This window comes from Colossoma macropomum, unplaced genomic scaffold (genome assembly GCF_904425465.1).
Source record: "Colossoma macropomum unplaced genomic scaffold, Colossoma_macropomum, whole genome shotgun sequence".
In the NCBI taxonomy this organism is placed as follows: domain Eukaryota; kingdom Metazoa; phylum Chordata; class Actinopteri; order Characiformes; family Serrasalmidae; genus Colossoma; species Colossoma macropomum.
The window spans coordinates 12,997,687-13,009,707 of NW_023494790.1; the positions used below are offsets into that span (position 1 = coordinate 12,997,687).

At 37.5% G+C, this 12,021-nt stretch overlaps 2 protein-coding genes across 2 annotated transcripts; one reads left to right on the forward strand and one right to left on the reverse strand.

The window, feature by feature from the left end:
- The first annotated feature begins 40 nt into the window (after positions 1-40).
- On the forward strand, positions 41-2,992 carry g6pca.2 (glucose-6-phosphatase a, catalytic subunit, tandem duplicate 2). Its single transcript, XM_036572189.1, has 5 exons — positions 41-334; positions 507-616; positions 1,034-1,142; positions 1,271-1,386; positions 1,742-2,992. Exons 1-5 carry the CDS (start codon positions 105-107, stop codon positions 2,242-2,244), a joined length of 1,068 nt encoding a protein of 355 aa, XP_036428082.1. The 5' UTR covers positions 41-104; the 3' UTR covers positions 2,245-2,992.
- A 624-nt stretch (positions 2,993-3,616) lies between these two features.
- aarsd1 (alanyl-tRNA synthetase domain containing 1) lies at positions 3,617-11,423 on the reverse strand. Its single transcript, XM_036572188.1, has 12 exons — positions 11,314-11,423; positions 10,835-10,963; positions 10,363-10,522; positions 10,175-10,232; positions 8,941-9,097; positions 8,191-8,307; positions 7,814-7,944; positions 7,655-7,721; positions 5,268-5,359; positions 5,093-5,147; positions 4,842-4,936; positions 3,617-4,114 (listed from the first exon to the last, which is right to left on the reverse strand). The coding sequence occupies exons 1-12, from the start codon at positions 11,350-11,352 to the stop codon at positions 3,976-3,978; spliced, it is 1,239 nt and encodes a 412-aa protein (XP_036428081.1). The 5' UTR covers positions 11,353-11,423; the 3' UTR covers positions 3,617-3,975.
- Between the last annotated feature and the right edge of the window lie 598 nt (positions 11,424-12,021).

Genomic DNA, 12,021 nt, shown 5'->3' on the forward strand with positions numbered 1-12,021 from the left:
TGGGTGGTGGGCCCTCTGGTATATAAACCAGGGCAGGTAAGCTCCAGACTATCAGTTGTGTCTCATTAATCAAGACAGCTTGCTTTAAAGAGAAAACCTTCAGAATGAATGCAGTCATGGATGCTATGCATGGCTACGGGGTGAGCGCCACCCAGTATCTGCAGACTCACTACAGCGACGCCCAGGGCTGGTTCCTCTTCGTCTCCTTTGCCGCAGACCTGCGCAACACCTTCTTTGTCTTCTTCCCCATTTGGTTCCATCTGAGGGAGTCCGTGGGCATCAAGCTTATCTGGGTGGCTGTGGTGGGAGACTGGCTTAACTTGGTCTTCAAATGGTACGTCATGTTTGACAAATTATTCATGTAAACAACAGATTGATTTTTTTTATTATTGTGTTAATTATTAAGTAGCATATTATGTAATATGTAATGCATATATATATATATTCTTTTATATCTTTATATCTATTACACATTTCCCCTATTTTTATTCATTTATGAACTACAGGATTCTTTTTGGAGAGCGCCCATACTGGTGGGTCCATGAGACACCCTACTACAGCAACACCTCCAAGCCACAGATTGAGCAGTTTCCCATGACCTGTGAGACAGGACCAGGTGCGCCCAAAACACCCTAACACACTTATCACCACTACTTATCAATACACACTTTATCTGCACTCTTATCCCATACAGAACGCTCTTTGCCAATTGTTTTTTTTTTGCACTGAACTGCAATGCAAAAACAAATTTTCATAGCTTTTTGTTTTTTAAATACAGGAGTTACAGTGTAAACAATGAAGTTAAAGTTTCTAATTGTGCTGTTAATTCATCAGTCCACACATGGGAAACCTGCAAAAATAACTTGTTTTGAATTCACTATGGCCTTGACCTCCAATTCAGCCTCTCATTCACCGTGAACTCATAAAGAGTGTTGTTTCTGCACTTTGTAGCAAAGTGACTGGGGGAATAACAAGAAAAATATGGGTCTTTTAATAAATGAACTGCAACTGAATGTGTGTTTTGCTGATGCAGGTAGTCCATCTGGACACGCCATGGGAGCTGCTGGAGTCTACTATGCAATGGTCACCTCTATCCTCGCCATCATGCTGAGCAACAAGAAGACCATGTCCACCACAGCCCTGTAAGATGACCCTTAATTAATTTTAGTCATGGCAGGCATGGTCTTCGCATAACAATCCTTTAATTAGATCAACTCTGAAGAGTTTGCCCAAGATGCTTATGCTGTTTTCTTCCATCTGTTTGGGTTAGGTACTTGCGAGGTAGCCTCTGGGCGCTTTTTTGGACCGTCCAGATTTGCGTCTGTCTTTCCAGGGTCTTTATTGGTGCCCACTTCCCTCATCAAGTGATTGCTGGTGTTATTTCAGGTCAGTTATAGCACTATATATAACTACACAAGAAGAACACAGCATGTAGAAAAAGGGTTAAAATAGGGTAAAACTAAAGCTGTACCGACTCTACAATTAATCATGGAATTGCGACACCATTCACATAATTTTGCATCAATTGAACCATTTCCCATCTGTGTAATTCAACGTAGTTGAAGTACCTACTAGTCTTTTAAGGTTTCTTCTATAGTCCCATTACTTCAAAATGTGTCTTCAGCAATAATCATTGTGATGTATCGAACTGTGACAGATGCATCACAATAAGTAGTGTATCATGACCTAATTGGGAATACACAGCCCTAGCAAAAACTTCATTTATCATCTTTTTTTACAGGCATGATTGTGGCCGAAGTCTTCAACAGACAGCAGTGGATGTACCGGGCCAACCTGCAGAAGTACTTCAACATCACACTGTTCCTGCTCTCTTTTGCTGTGGGCTTCTATTTGCTCCTAAAAGCCGTGGGTGTGGACCTGCTGTGGACCCTGGAAAAGGCCCAGAAATGGTGCGTCAACCCAGCTTGGGTCCACATGGACACCACGCCCTTCGCTAGCCTGCTGCGCAACATGGGCACCCTCTTTGGTCTGGGTCTTGGGCTTCACTCACCACTTTACACTGAGAGCAAGAAAAGCGGCACTGCCCCCTTCAGGATCAGCTGCATCGTAAGCTCTCTTCTTCTGCTGCACCTCTTCGATTCCATCAAGCCCCCTACCCACACAGCCGCCCTCTTCTACTTGCTTTCCTTCTGCAAGAGTGCAACTGTTCCTCTGGTCACAGTCAGTATAATCCCCTACTGCGTGTCCGGAGCCCTGACTTTACCGAGCAAGAAGCAGCTCTAAAGTCTGAGTGGACTTAAGAAGGACAAACGATGAGGCTTCCATAGGGTTTTCTATCTTGTCCTGGGGCAGTGTCATTGTCCTGCACATGTTGTTTTGTCTGCCCTACTTCTGGTCAGGGCTTCTTAATTAAGTGACAAGTTGGATCATGTGTGCTTGAGTAGGGAAAACAAAAACAAACAGGGCAAAACAAAACATTCCAGGCCCAGGGTTGAGAACCACTGAGCTAACACAAACTATTAGCAGTATTTGAAGGTGCTTCATTCTTCATAGTCCATCTCTTTATCAATAGTAGCAAGCTCAACGTCAAACACCAACATGTAGCCTACCTTTGCAAGTATTCTGCACATTTGCATTGCAATACAAGAGACTTCATTTCTATCCTAATAGAAGAAAGCCTTACTTAAGCACTGTTAAGACGTTGTTTATTGCTCAGGACGATGATGTTGTTTTTAGATTATTGTTCTATTTAATCTCATAACTTATGTCTTAGTGCCCTTAGGGTGTGCTGAGGAAAGGCTTGGCATTGAGCCCAAGCACATAAATGCTTTTAGAGGAGGTTCATTTTTAAGAACTGATAGAGATGTAAACAGTATTTTCCTTCAAAGAGAAAATACTTCCCTCATCTCCAAATTCCTTATGTTTGTCTGTGTATGTATAGCTGTGATTGTTGCAAGTGCATTCTGTCAAATTCTATTTTTGAATTTTTTTTCATTTTTAATAAAACATTTAAAACAAAACTATCACTTCACGCTGCTCTCTTCTTCCATGTCTTTCTTCAAGTAATATCCAGTTGAGAACCTCACTGATTACACTATGCTCTTTCACCAAATTTAACATGTGAGCAGATCACACATCATACACAAATGTGTGAGTGTGGCTATCAAGGGGGCACAACTGTGCAACTAGTACAGTTATGTACTGTGAATATGAGCAAAATTATTCAGATTTTGCCTGAAAAACTTTCACAATATGCTTTTCTGAGCCTACTAAAAACATAAATACTTAAAAACACTTAACAATTGCATATTTCATAATAAAATAAGATTTGGTGCATAGGAGAATGTGAAACATGAAATAAAAAACATTACGTTCATAGTTTTGACAGTATTTTTATTAATTTTATTTATTTATTATGTCTTGCTGTCGGTTCAATATTGTCAAGCCCAGGAAAAACAAATATTGTGATGCATATTGTGTATTGTGAAAATATCTCGAAGTATCATGATGTAATTTTACAATATCGCCCAGCCCTAAGAGATAGCTACTATTATAGCTTTGTGTTACCATTAAAGTGATGATAAAATCACCAGATTACTGTTCCAATTAAAGTTATTTCTGTCTGCAACACATTACACTGTGCATAACTTAAAAAAATAATTTATCTATAATTTATTTATTTTTAACTAAGGTTTGTTACTCATTTTGACGCTGAATACAGAATTAGATTTGCAGTTACTTACACAGTTACAGAATGGCTGTGACTGGGTACATGGGTAGTGACTAGTATGACATTTGCGTTTCTTTGCATTCACTAACAGTATGAAGAGTTTAAAAAAAACAAACATTCAACAATCTATTCAATTAAATTATCATTATCTTAAATTAGTACTATTTTCCATTTGAACTGACTTGTGGTATTATGCATTCCTTTGCTTGGGCCTATGGCTTTATTTGCTTACTGTATTATTCACCAGTATGTGAGAGTCTGAACTAACTGAAGGTGAAACCCTCTCACTCCTCTCCTGCGCTGCGTCGGCGACTGTGCTCCCGTAGTAAAGCCTCGGCCTCCGCTCTCTGAGCCAGGCTGTTGGCCTTGCCTTGAAAACGCCCATTCTTTCCTGCACCTTTTCCCTGCAGTAGCTCCATCACACTGCAGGTGAATACATAGACACAACTGCATCAATGCTCAAAAATCATCTTGCAATGCTCTATAACAGGGCCAGAGTTCCTCCTACTCAAACACACCTGATTCAACCTGGCAGTTGGCAATTACTAGGTTTAGCTACCATGTTAAGAGCAGGAAAATCACTCAATTGTGCTAGACACTGGCCCCTCAATGGATTACAGTTTGCTCCCCCTCTCTACGATGTTCATATGATGCACGTGGCTGAATTGCTGCAGTGATATCGCTTCTATTGTTTTGTTGCACTATAAATGGAAATATTCTAGCTTGTTGCTTGTTGATTGAACAGTAGATGAGTCCCAAAGCCAGGGTAGACTGCATTATCTCATTTTGTAGAATCCTTTGAATGTTGTACAATAACAAAACTATTCCGTTTGCTAGCATATAGTGTTTTCATAGAGAATACAAAGATGAAGCTAGACAATAAATACATCATGATATATGAGGAACGAGTGACATTCATACTGATGAGCCATGGTATGTCTTTACAGCCTACTAAGGCCTGTCTTGATTGTGCTTAAGCAATCACTGACGAGGAGCAACTCAACTGCAATTAGGTCACCCCAACTTGGCTGTAGCCATGACTTTGTGTGATGGCATAACAGCAAAATTAATCAATTAGGAGAAAGGTTAATCTATAAGACTAGTTGCAGCCCTAGTGTTGCACCAAGACTTTGACAGTTATTTGTCTTACCGTGGCCCCAGTTCAGTTACAACATTTTCAGGGCCTGCAAGCAGGAAAAGCCCTGGTCCTTTCTCTTCTCCCACCGTTAGAAAAACCACTGTGTCCTGTGGAGAAAGACCATTGAAAAGTCACACCATTACAGTTAATGAACTGAATATTCATGTTGGGAAGAAAATAAGTACACAGTATATTGTAAAGCTTATGCCAACAATTCTATTTGAGGTGAAAATACATAACAACAACAAAAATAAACAACCCACTTGACATCCAATCTCATTGGCAATGATGTTCATGAACTCGTTGTCACCGTCTTTGCTATGAAGACAGAGAGACAAAATATTATTTTGCTTTTCAGCATAAAAAAACTCTTTAAATGTATTAAGTTTGTTCAATATCTTGTAACCTTAATTTGTAAATGTACAGATGGGTACACACTTGTGCAAGCTGAAGAAGTTGTCTTTGTCTGGTTGGTTCTTGAAGTTCTGTGCTATGAGAACAGCCATGTCTCGCAGGAGAGTGAGATTACTCTGCAGAGAAAACACATTAACCTTTTAACGCAAACAGACCAAAGTGACAGATATACACATCAAAGACCTAGATTGGCGACAGAGGATGCACTGCTGAATACAAGGGTAAGTAGTATCACATACTCACCTTTAACAACAAAGAAATTACTTCTGGGCAGATAATACTGGTAACAACAGGATTTTGTAAGAATTCTGATTGTTATTTCATAGTTATTTAACCAAGGTACTAGGAAAAAAACCAAAATGTTTTCAGTGATTTTGTGAACTAGTGTACCTCTACACATTTATTAGTTAATATTTCACACAAAAGATGCTGGATTTTCATTGATATTGACAAACCTGTATGCTACTAAAGTTGAGCCGATGCATGTTGGCTATTAAATTTTATTTTTAAATGGATCTTCCCATTTCATCACAATTAACAGAACTGTGTGCGGTTAATTTTTAATTTTTGTCATTTTAAGCTCTAAGATAACAGTGCATTCACATTAACTCCACCAACTTTTGAAAGCTGGAAAACAGGAAAACTTCAACCTGAACTAATATGTTCTTGGTTACCTTTTCTGATCCTGTTCCCTGGCCTGATAGTTATCAAAAGAACTGCTTCTATTGCTGACTAGAGGCAAATTATCCACCCGGAAACATAGGCAACATTTATGTTTACAAACATACTGACTTCATCTATAAAGAAACAGTTACGCCTTAAGCTTAAACTTGTACGTGTACAGTATACATACAGCTAACATTGCATAAAATGTTGATGCTCATTTGTAAAGCAGTACGGCCAAACATGTTTTATTTAGCTGAGCTGAAGAGGAAGCCATCGCCTATGGAAATGAGTGCGGCATCATTTCTAAGAGGAAATTTTAGTGATTTTAACATGAAATGCTAGTGTACTCAGAGTAAAATACAATAATTATTTAATTCATTGAGATTAACAACTATGCAAATGCAACTTATGTCTAAATTGTGTACAGTTTCCGAGATATATATATTTATTTGAATGCTGCTTACTATACCAAGGTCAAAAGATCAGTGTGCAAATTTGACAGACATCTTCTTTTGAGACACCACTTCTAATATACATAGAGACCATTCTAAGAACGTTGCCCATCATTTGTGTTCTGCTGGCTCCATAAGGCACATTGTGCTTGGAAACCAATGATTTGCTATTTGCTAATGAATTGCTATTGTATGTTACACTGCTGTTAGCTTAACACTAAAGTATGTTCACTTTTCTGCACTAGATTTAAAACTAATTTCAGCAGCTCTACTAACAATGAATTTTGAAGTTTGTAAGGCATATATTTAATATATTCTTTACTTTGTATGTGGCAGTGCTTTGGTACATCTTTAACATTAAGTTACTTAAGTTTCTCTGGATATTACATAGGGGGCCTGTTAGCTATGTACCATGATGGTCCAGGCATTATGGTCCTACAACTGTAAGCAACAGCAATAATATTCTCAAACTGACCCGATGCATGTTTAACCATTCAAAAGTAGCTAAAATATATAGCTTTCTCTATAAACATTATCTTTAGCTTAATTAATATCAATTTAATCAATATTTAGTGTAAATTTAGTGTAAACATTTTTTACCCATTTCAGGGTAAAAAAACTTCTACACTAAAACATACATTTAATTTCATACATGTTTTACATTTAAAAATCATTTTCCAACTCTTATTTTCTGGACATCGGCAAAAACTAGACATTCAATACATTTATTTAATTGTATTTAGACTGTTTTAACATTTTTTAACCTATTTTCTCTCATAGAGGCATGCTGATAAATACAAATAGAATATCTCTTCTGTTCCCGGTCAAACTAACCCTTTCAATTCAGTCATAGGTCCAGCAGAAAAGGTTTCATGCTCCAAAAATTATTAAAAATATTTTTCCTGTATTTTTAAATTTTGAAACAGGTCAATTTGACCTGAAACATAACAGGAGGGTTAAACAAAATCATATTTTACTTATGATATGTTGTATGGTTTCTGAGATTTTATGTCATACACATCGAAGTTGTGATCGCAAACATATAGTGTGCACAAACATAAGCTATTTTTAATTCCTGCTGTGCCAGGATGCACCTACTGTATAAAACCTATATAAACCTATTTAAAATAAGATAATACACCATTTTTTCCTGAATTACACCAGCACTAGCAAATGCAAGGTCTGAGTTCTGTAATTTAGTTTAACATATCAACCAAATACAGTTATTTTTGTAAAACTGTAATTTAATTAAAAATAGTTTTTGATCATACGCAGGCATCTACAGTAACCTACCTTCTGAAGACGCTTGACCGTTTTCTGCAGTTTATCCACAGCATCAGCATGCTCATCTGGCCCAGTCCTGAAAGACAACAGAGATCAGAATTACTGTGTTTAACAAGCACTAAAATCACAAATAATTATCGAAATTCCTCCTTCTGTTGACAGACTCACTTTAGCAGGGCTGTCAGAGACTTCTCTGTGTTGTAGCTCTTCTCTGCGTATTTCAGTACTCTGTTTCCAGCTATGAAAATTAAATTGGTTTTATTCTTCTTCCCCTTCTCCGTCCCCAGAATCTTAATCACCTTTTGATTACATAAAGCAAAAACAGCCTTATACAATAAACTGAGCATAATTAGAATCCTTCTTAACAATACCACTCTTTTTAAAAACACACCGTATTGAAATATGTATAATTACATTACAGACTATTTGACCGTTACTGAATGGCATTCTGCCCCGTAGCTTTAAATTATGCAATATTATACAGTTTCATCATCACAGTAAACAGTATTATACAGATGCCACATTACAGTTCACAGTATTCTGACCTGGAGATGACTGAGATTGGACACATGGGTACCACAGCACATGTTGGCATCAATGCCCTCAATGTCAATTATCCTGATGGGTCCGGCATGGTCATCTGGGAGACCTCTACTTCTAACCTGTGTATAGGCACAGACACATAACTTTAGTTTGTTTGTTTCATTTATTTTGTTCATTCTTTATAATTTCAAGTACATATTTTGTGTTTGCAGCAAGAAAGCATATTACACTTTATTTGGATGATCTGCTATAGATGCTTTCTTACCCTGTCATTAAGTTATAGTTCACTGAATATCACGATATATTTTCCATTAGAGTCACTCTAACTCTAGACTTAACCTCGAATCAAACCTAAACCTTAACCTAACTAAACAACGATACTGCCCATATCTGTTTTTAATCTATATAAGTAAACTGGATTTAACACACAACACCAGAATTCCCATAGAGCTCCACTTGCACAACCCCCATATTTCACAAAGCAGTATTTCTCAGTTAACCAAACAATTTCAGACAAAAGTTAAAATTGTGAAAAAGGTGAAACTGTGCCTTATAAATATCATGATGCACAGTTCAGTGTTGTCCCTACACCTGAATTAAGTTATTAGCAAATGATTTTTCTTGAGCTGAATTAGATGTGTTTAGGACAGAGATAGTGGACTACAGGACTGTTGCTAAGAGATACTGCTCTAAACATATCTAGGTTTCGGAAGACAACACACACACACACACACACACACACACACACACACCTTTTCCACAGCAGGGTCATCTAGGGAGAGGAGCTGCACATTAACTGGGACATGTGCACGGATATTTTCATTGACTGCAGCCTCCAAGGCCTCCATCTCTCCCGCCTTCACAGTGACTGTGTCCAGCTCAATACTGCTGCGCTGCCGCCCCAACTCCCTGTAACACAACAAAAACTTTAAAACATACAGTGGGTGCATAATACGTTGCTTAATGCAAGGATCAAATACCCATTCTAACATCTGAGATATGCTCATTTGTGAAGGCATTACCCAAAAGTGTCAGTTAGCAAAGTGAGGAGAAAATGGAAAGCTAAAGTTAGCCAGCTTCTTGCTCGAATTTTAAATTGGAAAGGATTTTTTTTTTTTACAAGAAGCTGGCGAACAGGAAACCAACAACCAACTCCAGTCTTGTGGAGAAAACACGTGTCTTAGCAGCTATTTCATCCCATGGGATTCACCGCTATTCAGTTGTAGAGTCCATCTCTATTCGGTTATGAATTCCACAGTTTGCTGGGAGTGATTGGGCAACATCTCACACTCATTTCTGCCAGATGTAAGGGCCACACTTTGTATAGAACCAAAAGATTAAACTGTAAATGAACTAGTAATGCTTAGTTCATTTAATACTGATATGTAGCTTTATAGTTCACATTTTTGTTTAGTTTTATATAGATATTGCACTTATTTTTCATTTATTTGACATCTACTAAGAAAATAACTTGTGCCAGTTATTCCTTCAACAAGCACTGTTGTCTTTCAAACTTTTAGAAAAAATGTGAATTACCAAACATAACTAAAAGTTATATTCAGTTATATAGAAAAATGTATCATATTGTGATGCAAAAATGACAATATGTGTTGAAAAGTTTGCATATCATGACACCCTTAACTACAACTCATAATTGAGCAACCTAATTTCCATTCTTTCCATCTTACATGCACGGACAACATAGTGGATAATCCTACTGCACATAACTTTACATTCACCTGCTAATGTGGTTATGGATACATATATGCTAGGCACATAAACGTTTACAATCACATCTGATTTAGCTGTTTCATGGCAATCTAAAATTAATAAATTATCTATCATTTAAGCTTCTGCCTGTCTTATGTTCACTGTGCTTTATAAATATACTATGGTGTGAACTTGTAAAACCACTTATTATAGTTGTTAATTAGCCATTAACAAAAACTTGTTTTTTTATGTATTACATTTTAAAGATAACCTTACCATGAGGTTGTTTTGTATCCAAACATTGTATCTGCCAAGGCAGTTATCAGATGTTGTCCTGATCAAAAAAAAAGGAGCAGAAAACAAGGTCACCACCCCTTTTAACACTGACCACTGATGTACTTACTGTAGTGGTTAAAAGCAAAAGTATTTTATGTGTAGTAAAATAATGTCTATTCCGTGTTCACCTGAATGCTGCTGCATGTGGTCAAACCTCCGTTCCCAGTCCAACTTCAACTGGACCTCCTGTCCTTCCTTCAGAGGAGAGCTGACAAAGTGCACTGCTTCTGGTCCTTGCCTTGTGACTCGCAGAACCGGAATATTTTCAATTGTCCCATGGTCATCAGACTGTGTAACAGTTCACAACATGAGTGAATCTGCCTGTTTATTTGTTTATACAGGCTTGAGTGTAAATGTCATTTGACATGAAACTTCAGTTAACTATAAAGAGCCCATTGATGGAGACTTCACAAATTTTGTGTGGCCGCAAAAACTATTATAATTGCATTCCCCTTTGCAAAAGAGTTCATGTGCTGAGTTTAACATCCATTGCAGAAAGACTGTACTAGTTCAGCTTCACCCAATTAATACTAACGTTAGCTATCAGCACAGCTGTTAGCCTAGTTTCTTGGATCAAGTCCCAAAGGGGGATAAACTTACCTGCCCCCCTCCTTCAGGGAAAAGAATAGTATCTTTTAATATCACATTGAAACCCTTCACTTTTTCTTTCTTCCCGTTGCTCTCCAACTTTAGCTCAGCTGCAGAACAGGACACAACAGAGGTGGCGAACTAGAAAGAAACAGAAACAAAAACACTCAGAGATCTGTTAGCCAGCCTGGCTAACTAACTCCAACACTTCCAGTGCTTTCAGTGCACACAAGTACAACTAAAAGAGTAGCTACTGTCAGCTAAGCAGGCCATTTAAAATGTATGTGAAGAGACGGACAGACTAGCCCGCATATATAGGTCCAGTTAACTAACTAAAGTTAGGTACCATAAACTGACAGTACTCAGTTAGCTAACGTTAATATCTTAAGGAAGCAACTGCACTGTTTATTTAGCCAAGCATAACTAGAAATTTAGACGTGCTGAGCTTTTTAGTACTATGTATATATTGTCAGTAGGGTATGTTCACATACTTCTTTCATATAACTATCTCTCTGACACTGGAAAGCCATGACTGTCCTGCGCTCGGAGATGAATCCACCACGAGAGATTTCAGGACGGAGATGTGGTATTGCATTATGGCATGGCCAGCCACTTTTCAAAATAAAAGTCCTACTATATATTCTGTTGCTTCACATGTTGACGCGCCTCCATATTGACAAAAAGTTACATACATTTGATGATAGTAGTGTTTTAATCTAAAACACTGCTCCTAACTGCTAAGCAGTACTCAGAGAAAATAAGGTATCAAGTCGTCCCAATTCAAATCCCAAAAGTCTGATCATCTGGGCCGCAGAAAATGTACGTGTTGAGTTTTCATATATAATGATGCAATGTTGATCATGGTAAAATAGTGGTAAACCAAAAAAAAATAATAAATAAATACATAAAATCCTTTGGGTACTATATTGCCATACAAATGTCTTGCATACCTGTCTGGCATAAATTTTAGGCCAAAAGCATTTCTCAGAACCAGAACTGCCATAAACTTATGTCTAATGAACCAGGCGTCATATTTGAAACCATTTCATGTAATAGATTTCTGTGAGGTAACTTTTAGAGATATTAAACAATTTTACATATGATTCCTTAACAAAATAAACCCATGCCATGTTTAAAATAGTCCCCTGAACACTATACCCTACCTTGAAAATATTGATCACTGTATAGAACACTATTAT

Coding starts and splice junctions, on each gene's coding strand:
- g6pca.2 (XM_036572189.1), top strand. CDS start 105: ATGAATGCAGTCATGGATGCTATGCATGGCTACGGGGTGAGCGCCACC. Junction 335..506: donor CTTAACTTGGTCTTCAAATG/GTACGTCATGTT, acceptor TATGAACTACAG/GATTCTTTTTGGAGAGCGCC. Junction 1,143..1,270: donor ACCATGTCCACCACAGCCCT/GTAAGATGACCC, acceptor TGTTTGGGTTAG/GTACTTGCGAGGTAGCCTCT.
- aarsd1 (XM_036572188.1), bottom strand. CDS start 11,352: ATGGCTTTCCAGTGTCAGAGAGATAGTTATATGAAAGAA. Junction 7,945..8,190: donor CCAATCTCAGTCATCTCCAG/GTCAGAATACTG, acceptor TGTAATCAAAAG/GTGATTAAGATTCTGGGGAC. Junction 4,937..5,092: donor CCAATGAGATTGGATGTCAA/GTGGGTTGTTTA, acceptor CTTTCTCCACAG/GACACAGTGGTTTTTCTAAC.